We start from the raw sequence: 18387 nt of genomic DNA, 5'->3' as shown, positions 1-18387 counted from the left end.
GTCCTGGTAAAATGTAACTGAAAATATTCATCTTCGATGTTGTTGAAGGACACTGGGCTGTAGTTGTTCTTGGGATCTCCGTGTGGTTTTGGCCAGAGGCAAACGTGACCGTGGAAAAGCGTGCGGCCGCCTGGCGAGCCGAGGGAAGCAGGTGGGTGCTCCCGGGGTGCACGGCCGCCCCCCCCACCCCCCGGTCTCTAGCCGCGCCACCCGGACTTAGCACGTCAATAAAGCCACAGTGGAGGCCTGCAGGTCTGGTGTTGCATAAGGAGCCACATTTATTTCTTAACTGGACAGGATCTTAGTGCACACACAGTACAGGAGCCTAGAGCCTAACACTCAGGTTTAGGACGTCAGGGAACTAGAGTCGTTACGTCGGGATGGCGGTTACGGTGCAGGGGCCGGGGGTGCCACACAACCACATATGTACAAGCCACGGAGGAACTCGGGGACGGCTATAGCTGCACGAAGCACAGGCCCTGGGAGAAGCCACAGCCTCCGCTGATCCCCGGGGGAATGCTTGCCCTGGCCCCGGGGGAAAGGAGGGCGCCTTCCGGGGTCCCACACTGCAGGGAGCTGACGGGGGCCGGCACCGCGCCCCCGCTCGCACCCGTACACCTGCGACATTTGGGGGCCCTCCCCGGGGGCTTCGCCACCCCTGCCCACAGGCGCGGGGTCGGGACCAGGACTGAGGGGGAGGGCACCTCGCCACAGCCACCCCAGGGTGTGTGTGTGTATGTGTGTGTGCGTGTGTGTGCGACGGAAACATGGGCACCGTGGGAGTGGACTCAGAACGGGGCGGCCTTGGAAGGTAGGGGCACCCCAACCCTCGCCCCGGGCGCCAGCCTGGAGCCTCGGAGCCCCGCACCCCTTCCTGGGCCCGCGGCAGCAGCTCACCCCCCTCTGGGCGAGGACGGCTGTCCCTTAAACCAAAACGAGCGGCATCGGGCGTTAAAACAAAAAACCTCCCCGAGGTGGCTTTCTGGATCCCCCCCACCCCCCAAGGTAGTGGGAAATAGCCAGGTCCGACTTTCCTCTCTGCACCGCACGACGGGCAGCCCCTCGGGGGCCCCCGGGTCACACACGTGACCGCGTCCCGGTTTGTTAGATGCCTGTCCCCACTAACGTGACACGCGGGTGGCTTCCGGCAGGGCGGACGTGAGGAGACCAGGTTTCCGGACTTCGAGTTCTCTCCCCAGGAGCTCTCCGAGGGTCTGGTGGTGACGACGGGGCCGGGCGTCCGTGTGGCCCACACCTGGCTCCTGGTCAACTGCCAAGCGGCCCCAGGCCAAAATGACGCAGTCGTCGGCGCACCTCCATGGCCGTGGAGGCTCCCGAAGTCAGGGTGATTCCCAGGAACCCTCGGGGGGCCCTCTTCCTTCGCCCGCCCCACGAGGCAGGTGCCCTGCAGGTTGGCTGGCCTCAGACACCTGCGCCCCGGGTGCGAGGGCCTAGACCCCCCGAGGCCCCGGCTGCAGGCTGGTTGGCCTGAGTGGGCTGCGGCCTGGGTGGGCCCGCACCCTGGTCTCCCTGCGGCGGGCGGGGGCTCCTGGGAACCACATCATCTTGGCACGCTCCCTCCCTCCTGCTCCTCCTCCCTGCCCTCCAGCCCATCAGAGAAGCCAGTGTAAGTGCTTGGTGTGGACAGAGCCGCACCCCTGCTCTCCGCGTCTCGGCCTAGGGACGTCCGGTTTCTGGGTCAGCCCGGGACGTGACGGTCTCCACGGAAGCCACCGGGCCTGCGCTTCGCGGATGTGGCCTCCCACGACGTGGTTCTTAGTGATGGAGCTACTGCCCCCGCGGGGCCTTCCAAGCCCCGGCGGGGAGCGCAGCGGTGGGCTCTAGTGGCCACGGACGTGCTGCCCAAGGCCAGGTGTGGGGAAGGCACGCTCCGTCTAGCGCCCCGCCAGGGCTGGTGCGGCTGGTGGCCCAGACACCGCTGCCGGGGCTGCTCGGACTGGCGAGCCCATCAGCCTGGCCCCACGCCCGAGGCGGAGCTAAAGGGGCCTCTAGGAGGCCCCCCACGGTCAGCCTCAGACGGGAACCTCCTCGCCCAGTGTGGGAGCCGAGCCCTCAGCCTCTGGAGGAAACACACGCTTCTGGCCTCATGCGTAGAATCGGGACAAGGTCCACATGTTGCGTTGGTGCCGTGGGGGACAGCTCGGGCTGGGGGTGGGGAGTGGGACCATTGGCTGGGGTGGGACAGGGCAATCCAAACTGAGGGGAAGGTGAGGGTCAGCGAATGGCGCCCTGCAGGTCCGGCAAAGCCCGCGGAAGGCCCCGGAACCTGGGCCTGGCACGCCCGGACTCTGAAATCCGCTCTCGGTGGGCCGGGGCGGGGAGGGGGGTGTAGGGGTTTGGGGTTTGCTTGCTGTGTACCCTTGACTGAGAAATGAGCCCACGTGTGCCCCTGGGTGTGGAACAGGCCCTGGTCCCCCCCAGGCCCCGTGGCTTCTCCGACGGGTCTCGGGCCCGGGCCTGGGGCGGATCCTGGGCTGGCCCTTAGGCCTGGAGTCTGCAGAGAGAACAGAGTGGACGTTGTAAGAACAGCACAAGGCGACACCCTCGCTGCAGGACGGGAAGGCCTCCCTGCCGACCACGACCCCACCGCCGGCTGCCCTCATCTGACCCCTGGAATGTTCTCACTGGGCCCCCCGGAAACTCTTCTCTTGGGGCGGAGGTGGGAAGTCCTGTGCTTTCTCCCCAGCAACCACCCTGAGCTCACCCCATTTCTCGCAGCAGCTGGAGAAGCTGCTCCACAAGCCCTCGCCGCCTGGACCGCCTCTAACCCCAGCCGCCTGCACCCTGCCGGCCCTGCCGGGAGAGCCCCCCGGCCCCGGAGCCCGTCCGCCTGGCCTCCCCCGGCTGCACACGCTTCCACGGAGAAGCTGCCACGCTGCCCGGCTCAGTGGCCGCCGTGAGGGGAGGCTTGCAGATGGCACACAGGCGGCTCGGACTCCGGGCACCGGGTCCCCTGACGCTCACACACGCACACCCCGGGATGAGGGCCTGCCCCCGTGCAGCCCCCGTGGTGCCAACCAGGAGGTGCCCGGCCTTCGCCGTGGTCGTCCCTACGAGCCTTGGGGGATGTGAATGGGATCAAGCAAGGGACAGGGTCCATCAGAATCCTACAGGTCTAGGTGAAGGCATTAGAAATAAATACTTATAAATAGAACACAGTCTTAGAGTTAATTTCTGGGTGGACTGTTCCAGTGTCACGAACTAATGTATATTAATTATAAGTCTGTCTATGCTTAAAAAAATATTAGAACGGCAGCGATGCCCCTGTGACTTGTGCCCTCTGGCCTTTCCAGCACCTCCCAGCTCTTCCCACCCAGGGCTCGCTCAGAAAGAATAAAGAACAGACGCAGCCTCTGCTGGGAGCAGGACAGGTCATGTGGCGCAGGTCCCCGGGCCAGAGGTGGCGCTCGCGGGGCCCGGCGCGTTGTCCCCCAAGAGGGGACTCGCTGGCTGGCTGGTGGGGGCAGGCTGGGCGCGTGACATGACGGGTGGTGATGAGGGCTGGGGGGGGGCCGGCCTGCTGGCTGTGGCGGGAGGGCTCCGGCTCACACCCTCATCTGGGCAGACCGCCTTCTGGAGAGCTTGGACCTGCAGGGGTGGGGAGATAAGCAGCGGTCGCGGACGCCGTCTCTGCTGCCCTCATCACCGGAGACCCGGTGCTGTCCGCGTGACTCCCCTTGCAGAGGTCGCAGAGGCAGGCGGGGCTCCCGCCCCCCAGGGCCGGCCGTCCCCAAGTCTGACCGCGCGTGTCGTGTTTTTAGCTGCATAACCGCCCCCTCCCGGGAGGACATACACCTTGAACGTCTCGGGGATTCACACGTCACCAGCGGCAGCAACCGCAAAAGCAGCCTAACGTCCTCAGAACGTCCCCCCTCACCCCAACCAGAGCAAGGCGGGCCGTGCGGACGGAGCCGCGTACCGTATGGTCCCGGCCAGGAGCGGGTTGAAGGCGTAGAGCCAGTCGTGCATGTCCTTGTCGCTGTTGGCTTGCAGCAGGATGCCGCGGTGCTCCGTGCACACAGCGAACGTGTTGGGCGTCTGCGGGGGCGGCGGATGTGAGACGGTGCAGGGCCTCCCGGTGCTCGGGGGGTGAGGAGGGGGAAAGACGACCCGCGGAGACGGCGGGCCAGGCCACACCACTCGCTGCAGCGGGCACGGCGCCTTCCAACACACACGTGTGGGCGCTTGAGAAATGAGGCCAGGACACGCGGCCGGGACACGCGGCCTCTCCTCAGGCCCCAGGGCTACCTCGCTGCTGCTCTGCACCCCCTCCCCGGGTTGCATCTCCCCCTCGTGGCCGAGGTTCCTTCCCCTGCGACCCTGCCCGGCCTCTCCGCTAGGCCCAAGCCCTTGCTGGGGCAGGTGTGGGCGGCAGGCGGAGGTCGTGCCCCCAGCCCCCACCGCAGGGCATCAAGAATCAGCTGGCGGGCACTGCAGCCTCCAGCACCGGGAGCCAGGGCCAAGCTGTGGGACACGGAGAACACGGGGCCCGCTGCCTCCCACCTCCGCCCAGGCCGGCCGGCGGTACCTTGAGCATGGCCTGCTGGTCCTCGCTGTACTCCACCTGGGCGGTGGACAGGTTGAGCACGAACCTCTCCACGGAGTCCTTGTCACTGTTGTACAGGTAGGCGTAGGGCCGCCGTACCACCACGAAGCGCTTGGCCCAGCCGGCCGTGTGCGGCTCCAGGAAGTGCAGGTAGCCCTTCTTAGACACGATGGGGCTGCGGGCGGGGACAGCGTCTGGCTCACGCGCTCCGCATCGGGGCGCAGGGGGCAGTGCTCAACATGGGCCCCCCGCCCCCTCCCCGGGCCCCTGGCGGTGCCCGCCGCAGGAAGGTCAGAAAACGGGCCTCTGAGCGCAGCCAGGCCCCGGGTGCTACGAGGTACCCTGACAGAGCCCCAACCTGGGAGGCCGGAGACCAGAACCACCATTGCTGGGACTCAGTTTCCCCAGCTGTAAAATGGAGAAACTAAGAAAATGCAGTCACTCTGGGTCACGCGACCGTAACCTGCAGACTGGGGCCTTCTCGTGGCAGCGAGGGCCAGGCCCTGGCCCACCCTCCCCTATGCCGTCCGCTGGTTCTCTGCCTCCCGCCTGACGCCCTAGGTCAGGGGTGGCCGACCCTGGGTTGGGGACAGAGCTGGCTGGGTGCTGCTGCAGAAGCACCCCCGTTTGGGGCAGGGCCCCCACACACCTGACCCGGATCTCCTGGATGTCGGGAACCAGCAGGCGCTGGGGCTCCTTATCGGCCTCCGCAGCCCGAGCAGGGGAGGGAAGCTTCTTGGAATCTGCCTCTGGCACAGGCTCAGGCTCTGGGCTGGCGGGTCGGGAGCAGGGCTGGGGGGTCCTGGAAAGAAAAGCCGAGCTTCTGCGTTCGGGCGAGGGGATTCCTGGCGGGGCCGGAGCGGCGACTGTCTGGGCTGGGGCTCCCTCCTGTTGCCAGCATCACCCCCTCAGGGAGGCCGCGGGCACTTCTCAGGGGCTGCCGGGCCGCACCCTGGGGAGGGTCCCGCACTGGCCACAGGGCCTGCTGCACAACATCCACCACGGGGCTCCTGCGGCGCCTCCAGCCGCCCCCCTTGGGAAAGGGGCCCCCCAGCTGCACGGGGGCTGTCACACGTCTCCCTGCACTGACCCGCTGCTGGCCCTGGAGCCTGCTGAGCCCCAACAGGGTGATGACGGCCCTGGCCCTGCAGAGAGGCTGTCTCAGGTGAGGCCCACAGGGCTTGACGCCTTTTTGTCTTATGAACAAAACGTGGGCACGTGCAGATTTAAAATCTAAGGGATCAGGGAGGCCTAGGTGGGTCAGGGGCGGAGCGTCCACCTTCGGCCCAGGGTGTGACCCCAGGGTCCTAGGATCGAGTCCCCCGCAGGGAGCCTGCCTCTCCCTCTGCCTGTGTCTCTGCCTCTCTCTCTGTCTCTCATGAATAAATAGGGCAGTCTCCGTGCACAGCAGCGGGTCTCTCGGGCTCCACCTCCCCGGGACGAGGGCGGCTTGGTTTGTGCTCTTCTGACCCATTCCTCGTCCTAGTCCTCACTGCGCTTTACGTTAATGCTTCAGCAGAAAACAAGCACCCTGGAGACTCAGCCTCCTGGACGCCAGCCGGGCGCCGTGCCAGCCGTGGACCCCTCCCCTGCTCACCCGTGCCTCCTCCCGCCCCACCCCGTGTTCTGCGCCTCAGTCACGGCCACTGTCGTCTGGCAGTTTGCGGCCCTGGAAACTTCTCCGGCAGCCGGGCGCTCACTCACCTTAGCTCAGTGGCTCCGTACCGCCCTTCGACCAGAGAGGGGCAGGTGGAGGAGGGGGTGAGGGTGGCCGCCCCCAGCGGGGACATGGATGGGTCCCGAAGCAGGGTGACAGACATCTCGGAGAGCTGTGAAGGAGAGCGAGCCTTTGGGGGGCATACAGGGTGGGGACGCCCCCGCGGCGGCTGCCTCTTGCACCTCTGCTCACACTGTACCCCCACCAGGGCCCCCTGCCCTCCCAACAGCAGGCCAGACCCTCTGCCCAGCCTCCCCCGAACCTCGCCCAGCCCCTACTCGCCCCCTGGCCTGCCCTCCCCTGGGCTGCAGGCTCTGTGCTGCCTCAGGAGGGATCCGTGACCGCTGGGCCCCTGAGAGCGAGCAAGGACCCCAGTGAGGTCGGGTTAGGCTCTGCCAACGTGCAGCCTCTGAGCTGGGGGGGGGGGGCAGGGGCAGCCCAGGCCCAGCCCCCCCGTAGAAGGACGGCCACGGGGATGGGGCCTGAGCAGCCGGGGACAGAGGGAGCTGCGTGTGGGCAGGTCTGGGGGGCCAGGGACGGTACTGAGTGGGCCTGCGCCCCACGGACCCCACACGCACACCAGCCCTCAGACACGAGGTGCTCCTTTAGGCCGCGAGAGTATGTTTCTAAGAAAACCCTTATTTCCTTCCCCGGATAGCGGTGGAATTTCCCTTGGTGACAACAGCCCGGCGGGCAGCCCCTCTCCGCCCACCTTGCTCTCGCTGGCACTGATGCAGACGTGGCTGTGGGTGTACTCTCGGTTGAACGTGTGCGTGAGGAGGCGTAAGCACTGCAACGAGAGCAAATGTCCAGTCAGGAGATGCCCGGACCTGCCACAGGCCTGGCCCCTGGAGGGCCCGGGCACCGCAGCTCAGCTCCTCCATCCTCCAAGGTGATGGCGAGCCAGGGGAGTCTCTGGGAGTGGGCCCTGGGCCTTGGGCAAAGATGGGGGGCTGGGTGGCATTGCCCCGAGATGCAGAAAGAGCCAGCTCTGGATGGAGGTGGTGAGCTCCCCCCTCAGTACAGGTATTCAAGGTAGCAGGTCCCTGCTCCAGGGAGGAAGCTGTAAAAGGCTGCCCAGGGGCCTCTAGGGACCCCTCGTCCTCCCAGCTCCTGCTTTGATAGGAAAAGACCGAGTCCCCGGAGCCCTGGAGGGGTCGGGGTCGGGGTCAGGGTCAGGGTGGTGCTGAGCTACCTTGACAGCCAGCTCCCGCTGCCTCTCATTGGGAGTCTCCAGAGGTGATGGGCGGCCCTCGGCTGAGAGCGGGGATGAGGGGCTGGAGGAGCCGTGGGACCCCAAGTCCTCGCTGGAGGCGGGGGACGGCGCCTCAGGGCCGGGCCGCTGGGTGGTCTCCAGCTTCTCCCGCAGCAGAAGGTAGTGTCTGGTCTTCTCAACCTGCATGAGAGCCAGAGCCCGGCTCGGCCGCTGCACCCCGGGGGCGCCTGGCCAGAGAGCCCACCGTTCCCTCGGGCCCTGTGCTGATGGGATGTGGCGAGACCCCGGCTGCCCTTCAAGGCAGAGCGCGCTGTTCTCGGTCTCACATCTGCAGCCCCAGGGTCCGTGCTGGCGGCCAGTAGAGGGATGGGGTGCAGGGGATGGAGGGACGGTAGGGGGTGGGGAATGGAGGGGGATGCAGTGAGCGGAGGGGGATGTGGGGCGAGAGGAGAGGACCTGGGGTGAGCGTAGGGAGGGATGGGGCGAGAGGAGAGGAACTGGAGGTGAGCTTAGGGGGACGCGGCGAGCGGAAGGACACGGCCCTCAGAGGGACACGAGGCCTGAGCGTCCGGCCCGCTGCGCACACTCACCTCCTGCAGGAGACTCAGCTTCTCCAGCTCCCACTGGTGGTCCAAGATGAGGCTGTCGCTCCGCGGCCTCCAGCCCGCCAGGTTCTCCTCGCCCCGCACGTAGGCCACGGATGTATCCAGCACGCGCCGCCGCCGCCGCTGCATCCCTGGAAAGGGCGCCCTGGTGTGACCACATCCCCGCCGGCTCTGGGCCTTGGGCTCCGTCCAGGTGGGGACTCGCCCCGAGGGAGGCCGGCCCCCCTGGGGAGCACCTCGCCCACAGGGAGTGACCGGCACCGCGGCCCCTGTGGCCGCCCCCAGCGTGGCCTCTCCCCTCATGGTCTTCCAGCCTCTCAAAGTCCAAAGGCGAGCACTTGAGTATCAGAAGGGAGGTGCCCCCGAAACGGCAGCTGAGCTGAGGCGACCCTGTGTGACCCCAGGGGACCCTGGCTCCCTGCTCCTGACGGGGTGCCCCCCACCCGCAGTGGAGGGAGCTGGGCAGAGGCCTACCTGGGCTGCCGGCGTCGGCCACATGGCACAGGCTGAGCTCGTACACGCCCGTCACGCGGTTGCTGCAGGGAGCAGAGGGGGCAGGGTTGACCCCGCGCCCAGCAAGGGCCCAGCAGGTACACGTGAGACACAAAGCCCCACTGCAGGGCCGTGCTGGGTGGCCTTGCGCGGGGCGGCTGGGGCACTGAGGGCACGAGCTGCAGCCCCGAATGACGGTCCCCATCCCAGACCTCTCCAGGCCCCTTCCACCGAGGGCACACCACCCTCCACCGTGGAGGTGGCCCACCGGCAGGCAGTGTCCCCGCTCACCAGGAGGCCCCTGATGTCCCGGCTATAGCCAGCCCCAGGCCATACGTCTGAGCCCCATACTCTGCCCTCCTGGCTGCGCCCTGAGTGTCCTGCTCTCTGAGCCCCCGAGACAGCGTGGGGAGACTCGCTGAAGGTGAGCACAGGTGCCTGGCACCCATGGCAGTCTCTGCGCCTGTGGCAAAGCCCCCTCCTCACTCCCCCACCCCCCCGAGGAATGCAGGGACCCGTGGGAGGGCAAGAAGGGCAGTCCGGCCAGTCCTGGGCCTGATGTTCTACAGCCTTAGGTGCTGCCAACCTCCAAGGGGCAGGGCGCTCTGTCAGAGTGTCCTTGTAGCATCCCACCCCCGGTCCTGATGGCATGATCCCTGAGATCCCTGGGGGGCGGTGTCCGGGCATGGCGGCGGAGTGGGGGGCCCCAAGACCACCCACAGGAGAGCCCCAGGCCTTGTCCACCGTGGCTGCAGGTGGGCTCGGCCTCTCACGCCCCTCAGCGTGCCACCCGTGCCCCGCGGCCTCCACTGACCCCAGCATCAGGGGGTGAACGACAGGGACCTGGGTGCAGGGGACGGGCTGGGATGGTGGCCGGCCTGCAGCAGCTGTCACAGGAGCCTCTCCTGGGCACGCCCCACCGCGGTAGGCTCACCTCTTGGAGGCGCCCCAGCCGCGCCCCAGGTGGCACCCCCACCCCCACCCGCAGGCTCACCTCTCTGAGGCCCGGAGGCTCCCACTGCCAAACAGGTTGCGGATGGAGCGGGAAGCGGGCAGCTTGGCGTCCCGAGAGTAGAAGACCATGCAGAAGTCCTTGGTGATGACGGCCGGCTGGGTGCAGTTCTCCATCTGCGGCGGGGGGCAGGCGGGGCTCAGGCACAGAAGCACCCCAGCACCCGGGCCCCAGACCCCCTTCTAACCATCTTTGGGGGGTGCACTTGCAGCCATCCTACCACCCCGAGGGCAAAGCCACACACGGAAGGTAGCGGGAGGGGGTCACTGTGAGCCATGCCACAGAGCGCACGGAGGTTCAACAAGACCCGACCAGTCCTACGAGCAGACTGTAGGGTCCCCCGGGGCCATCCAGGGCCTCTGAGCGCCCTCACTGCCCCTCGGCAAGCGTCGTGGGCGTGGGGTCGGCCTCCTTGGGGATTTCTCACCTCAATGTAAGCTGAGAGAGTCATGTAGATCTTCTCTCGGTACGGGGTGACCCGGTTGAGCAGGAGAGAGTTGTGCATGGAGCTGTCCCACGCAGCCTCGAATTGGTAGAAGGTCCTAGAAGGAAGCAGAGAGAAGGTAAAACATGGCAGCGTGCAGGCCGTGCTTGTGGGCTGGGGACATGCAGACTGGCCACCGAAGGGCGAGCTGCCCGGCGGCGGTGGGGAGGAGACCGGGCTCGTCCTTCATCGGGTGGCGTGGGGGGGTCCCTGCGCCTGGACGGGCGGGGCGGCCCACAGCGCTGGCGCTGAGGCAGGAATGGGGGGCAGGGGCAGAGGGGGGCGGGGAGGGAGGAAGGGAGGGAGGCAAGCGGGCTGGGACGTGGCAACAAGGGGGGCAACAAGGGGGAGGACAGGGCGGGAGGGTGGAGGAGGTGGAGGCCGATGGAGGGGTGAGAGATGGGGAGAGGGCGGAATGGGGACCGCCCCCTCCTGCCCTACACGAGCAAGGAGGGGCCAACCCGCCTGGTTTGCCAAAAGCCTCTGTGGCCCATCTCCTCCCCTGGGGGAGGATGCTTGGAGTGGAAGCCGGGGTGGCCCGTGCAGACGGCCTCGCCCCCGCCCACTGCGGCCAGGCTCTTCTCCATGTCCCCGTGTCCCCGTGTCTACCTCGGGAAGAAAGTGGGCAGAGCAGAAGCCAGGGGCCCAGAATCCCTCCAAGGGCGGCCGAGGCCGTCCCTAGGAGCCCAGGATCCGAGGGGCTTCCGTGGCCTCGGCTCCAGAGCAGGTTTCGCAGCACGGGACCCTTCCTGTGTTCAAGCACCCGAAGCCAGAGCCCCTAGACTCTTGCTGGGCCTGGGTGCACGTGTGAGGATCCTGTCTGAGGTGGGAATTTGCCTCCCTCCGGAGGGTGGCCACCCTGCGAGCCCTGGGCGGCACCGCACTGCACCCAGCCGCGCCCCGTTTCCATCCAAGCATCCTCAAGGACGAGGCTGAGGAACACGTGAACACACTGCGGGCAGCGGCGCACGCCCGGCGCGGCCAGGCCCCATCCGGGGGTGGGGGGCGGCCAGGAGGAGCGGTGCAGAGCGCACCCGGCCTCCTGGCCCTCCAGGGCACGCTGCAGGGGCGCGGGGTGAAGCAGCGGGATGGGGTGGGGCCGCGGTCACGTACACGTCACCAAGGACAGATCCGGAGGAAGGGCCGTGAGGACAGCGGGGTGACCAGAGAACCAACAGAGAGCGCGGGAGACGGCGAGGGAGAAAGGAAGTTGGAAAGCAGAAGAGGACAGACCAAGCAAGTGCGGAAGAGAAAAGTGAGCTGTACCTAGTGTCATTTCCGAATGAAACGCTAAAGGTGGAAGCAGCCAGGACACACACGTACACACAGAAGAGATGGACATGTCAGAACAGCACCGTCACACGGCCGGGAACAAGCTAACGACAGTGAGCGGGGGTGCGCGCCGTGCCCGCCGGCCGCCCGGACGGCTCCTGGGGCCCTCTCCGACCCCCGAACCCCGCGTCTGCGGCCAGAGCTTTGGGTCCATCTCCAGCAGGACCGGGCGGGTCCCCCGGACCCGTGACTGAGACCTAGAGGGACGCCCTCCGTCCCCGGGGGCTCCCAAGTGCCCCAGGCCCTGGGGCCAGGCCCACAGGCACAGCCAGAGGCCCACTGCCGCCTGGGCTGGACGAGGGCCGCTGCGCAGCCGTGTGAGCTCGGGCTGTCACCAGACATCTCTGTACCCTGCTCCTGGACAAGCCACTGGCAGTCACCGTCCCTGCCTCTCGGAGGTGTCCTGCGAGGTGAAGGGGCTAGTAGAGGCCAGGGCCCAGGGTCACTATTCTCATGACTGGTGCTCGCCGCCGAGAAGCCCCGATGACACGTGGGGAAAGGCTAGCCCGAGGGCCCTAGCCTAGTGGGCCAGCCAGCCCCAAACCCTCCAGCTTGTCCCCTCTGTTCTCCTGCCTCAGATGTCACTACGGATCCCACCAGTGCCCTGGGTGTGTGGAGCCAGCTGCCCCCACACCTTGGTGCCATGACGGGGGACCAGAGGGGCTCCCCTACATCAGGGTGCACTCTGCATCCTTCAGGAAGGACGGGCCCTCCCAGCGCTCGGCCCAGTCAGGCCACCCCAAAACCCAGGGCTCAGCCAGGGGCCTCGCCCAGGACTGATGGTCTGTGCCGAACTGGCGGGGGCCGTGAGAAAGGGGCCCACCTGTCCACGAGGCTCACTCCCCCAGGGCCCCTGGAGATGCTCTCGGCCAAGAGGCCCTCAGCCAAGCTGGGATGTGGCTTTTGCCCTGATGAGACCCCAGTGACCCAGAATCTGTCCGACAACCAGAACCTGTGGGTCTCACGTGTGAGGTGGGGTAGGGTGGTGGGTGGGGCCCCTCTCGGGCCCGTGTCCACAGCCCAGGATGGCGCCTCTCACTGCACCGTTCCCCGGGTGCCGAGGGGGCCGGGGTCTGACCTGGCACAGCCGCAATGCCGCCCACAGGCTGTGCCAAACCACAGGTCTGCCCCCAGCTCCGTGCTGCTCCTGCAGAACGGCCCTTGGCCTATAGCCCCCCACGGCACACACGGTCATGGGGGTCAGGCCGGGAGCCCCACCCTCAACAACACTCCTGAGCCCCTGAAGCCTCTGCAGAGACAGAGGGCTCACTGATGACAGTGGGTGTGCTTGGGGTGGGGAGGGGTGGCGAGTGGCAGCCCCCCACGTAGGACCTATGCAGCCACGGGCAGTGCTGAGCCCACAGGACATAGCAGGGACCACTGCTTGCTGCCCCATGGCCACCCAGAGCCAGAGCCAGGGGTGCAGGGCCAGGAAGCCCACGTGTGAGCAGGGACAGGACTGTCCAGATCTCCCGGGAAGGGAGCCCCACTCCCCACAGCACCCCCTCCGGCCCCACGCAACACGCAGCCCGTCCCTTAGATACGACTCTGGGGGGGCGTGCATGGGGTCCCTGGACCCGAAGCAGCAGCGCCACTCGGGAGCACCGCGTTGCTCGCAGAGCAGATCCTCAGGCCCCACCCCAGACGCACTGGGGTAGACACTGGGGTGGGGCCACCTGGTGAGCGGACGGCCTGAGCTCGCCCTGGCGCTCACCATGCTCTGGGCCGCCCCCATCCCGCGGACCCTTCAGGTCCAGGCCCCGTCAGGCCAGGCCCCGAGTGTCCCTCGTCCAGCGACGCCCTGCGCACAGCTCCCGGTGCTCGGCCCTTCCCCGGGACCGGCTGCGGCAGGCAGGGCATGGCTGCGCCCGCGGCAAAGCCTCGGGGTTCCTGCCGGACCCTCTCTCGGGAAGGACAACACCCTCCCGCACGATTCCTCCCGCAGCTGACTGCGGGGCCTGGGGCCCAGCCCAGGCAGCCCTCCCCTGCGCCACCTCCAACATCTTGCCTCCGACCCGCTGGGAGGCCTCTGTGCTGACTCCCCCTCCAGCCACAAGGGTCGGGTAGTGGGGGCCCAGGAGCAGGACCCCGACTCCGCTTCGGGGCACGGAGCTCGATCTGACAAGTGAGGACCCACTTGGGGAAAACTGAAAACACGCTTAAAAGGTTTTGTTGGCAAAGAAAAAAAACATCATAGGCCGTAAATGTTTTTTCCATGCTGATTCTTGCTCAGAAAGCTTCAGGGCCCCACCGGCCAGAACAGGGGGGTTCGTGTCCCCTCACATTGTTCCGCGGGAGCCACCACGTCTGCCCGGCCTAACCTAACGGGCTGAGCACCTGCGCGTGTCCCCGCAGAGCTCAGGTGGGGCGGGTGCTGGTCTCAGCCGGCGGCCAGGGCGGGGGTGAGTGGAGGGCACTGCCCGGTCGTTCCACATGCGACTCTGGCACACCGACCGCACACGGCCTCAAAACGCACATTTAGGCAACTGTGCTGTGACTGGTCCCCAGCCCTTGTGACAAGTGTCGGGGGCAGGCAGGCTGGGCCTCCTGATGCAAACGGATTCATTGAGAATCTGAAAATTAAACCTCGTGCTCAGCAGGACCCCACAGCTAAGAGCAGGGGGATGAGCTCGCACCCTGGCCTCGGGGATGATCCTGCACCGATGCCCACACGTGCACGGCTCTGCGGTGTCCCCCACTGTGCAGCAACAGAGTCCTCAGACCAGAAGGGATGGAGAAGTGAGGTTACGGGACTGAGGGGGTGAGGGGATAAGGGGTGAAGGGATGAAGGGGTGGGGATGCGGGTTAGGGGATGAGGGGATACGGGAGTGAAGGGAGAGTAGTGAGGGGATGAGGGGGTGAGGGGTGAGGGGGTGAGGGGATAAGGGGTGAGGTAAAGAGGTGAGGGGTAAAGGGGTGAGGGGGTGAAGGGATGAAGGGGTGGGGATGCGGGTTAAGGGATGAAGGGATATGGGAGTGAAGGGTAAGTAGTGAGGGGATGAAGGGGTGAGGGGGTGAGGGGTGAGGGGGTGAAGGGGTGAGGGGGTGAAGGGACACGCGGTAAAGGGGGGAGGGAATGAAGAGATGAAGGAGTGGAGATGGAGGTTAGGGGATGAAGGGATAAGTGAGGAAGGGTGAGAAGTGAGGGGGTGAGGGGTGAAGGGATAAGGGGATGCAGTGAAGGGAGGAGGGACGTAGGGTGAGGAGATAGATTTGGGGATGAAGGGGTGAGGGGACGAGGGGGTGAGGGGTGAGGAGGGTGAAGGGGTGAGGTGTGAGGGGGTGAAGGGGTGAGGGATAAGGGGTAAAGGGGTGAGGGGGTAAAAGGATGAAGGGGTGGGGATGCGGGTTAGGGGATGAGGGGATACGGGAGTGAAGGGAGAGTAGTGAGGGGTGAGGGGTGAGGGGTGGAGGGGTGAAGGGGATGCAGTGAAAGGAAGAGGGATGTGGGGTGAGACAGATTTGGGGATGAAGGGGTGAGGGGATGAGGGGGTAAGGGAGTGACAGGGTGAGGGGATGAGGTGAGGGTAAGTGGCAGGGGTGAGGGGTAAGGGGTCAGTGACCACATGAGCGCGTTCATACAACTGTGTGCACGCAGGCCCGCCCAGCGCTTTTCACGAATCATCCCATTTGTGTCCCAGCAACTTCGGGCAGGGGTGGGTTATCCCCTTTCCGAGGGGGAAGGAAAATGAGGTTCCAGAAGCCCCTGCCACCTGTCCACACGCACATGGCCAGCCTGGGGCACTGACCCCGGGGCACAGCTGGGCCGCCCGGGTCCCCGCCCCACTCCGCCCACCTGGGACCAGACCCGCCCCGCGCCACAGCCCACCGTCCTCTAGGGCCCAGGCCGGCCCCCACGGGGGCTCCCTGCCGCCGCCCCCTTCCCCTCAGTACCCTGGGCCTCCTCGTACAGGCCAAGCCCCCTGGGGCCAGCGAGCCCTCGTGGGGAAGCCCCTGCCTGGGTGCAGGGGTGAGGGCCTCATGGCGTTGGGGGCTGAAGAACGGTTCCCGTTCCTTCCCTGGCGCCGCCTCCTGGCCACGGGGTCTCTTCCCCGCTTTGCCCCGAAGCCTCCTGGAGGCATGTGTGGGGGTGGGGGGCGGGGACCCGCGAGCCACCCTCGAGCCTACCGCGCTGGCTGTGGAGACGCAGACCTGAACACCCACACCCCAAGCAATCACACGGAGGGACCTGGAGGCGTCCACCTGCCCAGGAAACAGCCCTTGACGTGGGCCCCGTCCAGCGGATGCACCCGAGCAAGGGGACGACGGCCTCGGGCAGCCCAGCTCCCCACCGGGCCTCCCCTGTGAGCCCGCTCCACGGCCCGGAGGCAGCTCCCTGCTCTGTGCCCACGTGGCTGTGCCCCGCGCGGGAGCTGCCCCCTTCACCCGTTACCCCGGGCAGGGCACCCCGGGAGGGCGGGCGGCAGCCTCGGGAAAACCCGCATCCAACACACAGGCGCACATACGTGCATGCCCTTGGGGTCACAGCAGCAGGAACCTCGGTGCGCTCCCTGGTGATGGTGACGTCACAGCCATGACCCCGAGGTCGTGTCGTGCCCCCACCCCACGCTGGGGCTCCTTCCACAGGAGCAAGCCCCACCCTCGTCCCTGTCCACGCAGCCTAAAGGCTCAGACACTTGCTGGACCTTCCGAATGCTCACTCCATCCTTCCAAACGGCTGACCTGCAGGACCACCGGCACGGAGCTCTGACCACAATCCACACGACCCCGAAGGAGATGACCTCGACCCTCTGCTCAGAAGAGACTGGAGTCTCACGGTCTCCATTAGGGACGCTGAGGCCGTCCGCACCCAGGGCCTCACTGCCCCCTGCACCCCACACCCCACGGGCACAGGCAGGGGCCCCACTCCAGGCGGGGAGGCAGTCCCCTGCCCAGAAAGCCATGCCTCCGGGGGGCGCTGGGCCTGGGACCACCGGACTGAGCCCGGAGACCGACCGGGCCCTTCACAGCGTAAGGGCCCCCCTACTTCCCTAAAGGGTGTGTGGCGGCCGAGGCCAGGAGCACAGCCGGAACCGCCAGCCCGGCCAGCGGAGGGGCCCACGCCCAGGGTTGGAAGGTGCAGAGCGTGGAGGTCCCTGGCTGGGCTGGTTCCCGTCTGCCTTCCCGTCCTGGGTCGCCCACGGTCCCCCGCCCCCTCTTTTCTCTTTCACCTGGCAGGGAGCGGGGCCTGGCCGCCGGCCTGCATGCAGTGGGCACCTGCTCCCGCTCCGGCGGGGGTGGGGTCAGCGCGGGGCGCGGCCAGGCTCGGGGGCAGGAGGGCGGGAGGCCAGCCAGCGTCTAGGAGGGGCGGGAAACTACCAAAGCAGCCAAAATCAAGAGTATGGGCGGAGGGGACTCAGCCAGGAGGGAAGGCGGGGCGGGCAGAGGAAGCAACAAAGAAAATCAAAAAAGTATTCCAAGGAAATAAAACTAAAGGAGATGGAGAGACAGGAGGGAAAGGGGAGCGAGAGTAGAAGAAATCCAAAAAGCTGAAATTAAATGTCAGGGCCGTGGGGCTGGGGGAGAAAGGCCAAAATAAAACCAAGGGCACAAATGATACCTAGGCATGTCCGAATCAAGAAACTGCCTGCAAAACACAAACAATTACAGGTTAGTGAGGGCGGCGGGGCGGCGGGGCGGCGGGGCAGGGCAGCGGGGCAGCGGGGCAGCGGGGCAGCGGCAGCGCGGGGGGGCAGCGCGAGGAGAAGCGGTCCTCGGCGGCGGCAGGCCCACTGTGAGCTGGGGAGGCCGCGAAGCGCGGGGCCTCGGAGCAGGAGGAGCTGAGGCCGTGGCGAAGCGCGTGGACAGCCCGCGCCCCTTGGCCCAAGCCAAGCCCGGGGGCTCTGAGCCTCAGCGTCTCTGGGGGAGAGGGGCCCACCCAAGCGGCCCGTTGCGGGGCGGGCTCCGAGGACATCAGCTGGGGTGGGGTGGGGGAGGCAGGTCCTCGGGGGGCGGGGGTGCCGCTGGCTTGGCCAGTCAAGCCTCAGAGCAGCACCTGCGTGGGTCACCAGGTGGGGAGGGTCCCCCAGATTTTTCTGGGGCAAAGCTGGGGGCTCGGCGCTGTCCTGGGGCTGTCCCAGCACGGGCGGGAGCCACGCCTGAGGCCAGAGCAGCTGTGGGCAAGCTCTGTGGTCCCACCCCAGGACGGGCCTTCCTCCACCCCTGGAGGAACGGGGCAGTCCTGGCCTCAGACACAGGCCGACCGACCCGGAGCCGCCCGAGGCCAGCCTGACATCCCACAGGCCCGTCAGCCGTGGGGCCCCAGGCGGGGAGACTCGTGTAGCCAAGCCCTGCTGACCCCAGGTCCAGCCGGAGCCTCCTAAGCAGCCTGGGACTTAGCCCCGAGCCGAGGCCCCTGGGGGCTCCCCCAGTAGCAGGGCTGGTGGGACAAAGGGACGCCTCGGAGATGGTCTTTAGCGTAGGGAGAGCACACAGGGCAGGGGACCCCGAAGGAAACCACTCACCCCCACCCCCTGGGTTTTTGCCGCCCACTCCCTTTTGGCCCCAAGAATCATGCCTGGGGCAAAGGAAGGGTCAGAGGCAGGGGGATGCTGAGGTCACTCAACGGCAGACCCCTCCTCAGTGGCACAGGCCCTCCCAGGGCCACCCCCTCTCCCCCGGACTCAAGTGCAGGGGACTTTCTTCTGGAAGGCTCCTGGGCAGGGCTGGAACCAGTCACAGCTGCGCCCCCCCCCCGGTCTCTGACTGCTGGCCCCCCAGCCGCCCACACCGGGGATGCTTCCCCTACAGCCCATTCCCCAGGGCGTCCACGACCATCCCAGGCTCCATCTGGGCCCCGGGGTCAGGAGGACGGGACAGGACGCCCGAGGACCCTTTATCCTTATGGGTGCCGGGTCTCCCTGCAAGTGTGGGGCCCCCCAGCCCCCTCCGAGCACACCCAGCCCTCAAAGATGTTTTTTTCCTGTGCGCGCGGCCACAGGAACCCGTGAAGACTCCAAGGG

At 67.1% G+C, this 18387-nt stretch overlaps 1 protein-coding gene across 21 annotated transcripts in view; it reads right to left on the bottom strand.

Moving 5' to 3' along the window:
* Positions 1-253: 253 nt before the first annotated feature.
* KIF1A (kinesin family member 1A) overlaps positions 254-18387 on the bottom strand; it is an 87563-nt gene continuing 69429 nt past the window's right edge. For 6 of the 21 annotated variants that reach the window (XM_041767027.1, XM_041767038.1, XM_041767033.1 and 3 more), the window contains 13 exons: positions 16986-17012; positions 11360-11383; positions 10037-10151; positions 9592-9725; positions 8580-8641; positions 8091-8236; positions 7480-7680; positions 6997-7074; positions 6272-6396; positions 5217-5369; positions 4550-4742; positions 3941-4059; positions 254-3609 (listed from right to left, as the gene is read on the bottom strand). In XM_041767027.1, the coding sequence (XP_041622961.1) occupies positions 3567-3609; positions 3941-4059; positions 4550-4742; positions 5217-5369; positions 6272-6396; positions 6997-7074; positions 7480-7680; positions 8091-8236; positions 8580-8641; positions 9592-9725; positions 10037-10151; positions 11360-11383; positions 16986-17012 (1420 nt within the window). In that variant the 3' untranslated portion in view covers positions 254-3566. The remainder of the gene's footprint in view (positions 3610-3940; positions 4060-4549; positions 4743-5216; positions 5370-6271; positions 6397-6996; positions 7075-7479; positions 7681-8090; positions 8237-8579; positions 8642-9591; positions 9726-10036; positions 10152-11359; positions 11384-16985; positions 17013-18387) is intronic. The other 15 variants (XM_041767032.1, XM_041767042.1, XM_041767035.1 and 12 more) reach the window with 3 other exon arrangements.

This window comes from Vulpes lagopus, chromosome 8, assembly GCF_018345385.1.
Source record: "Vulpes lagopus strain Blue_001 chromosome 8, ASM1834538v1, whole genome shotgun sequence".
In the NCBI taxonomy this organism is placed as follows: Eukaryota; Metazoa; Chordata; class Mammalia; order Carnivora; family Canidae; genus Vulpes; species Vulpes lagopus.
The sequence above is the reverse complement of the archived record's forward strand: the minus strand, read 5'-3'. Positions and strand labels throughout refer to the sequence as shown.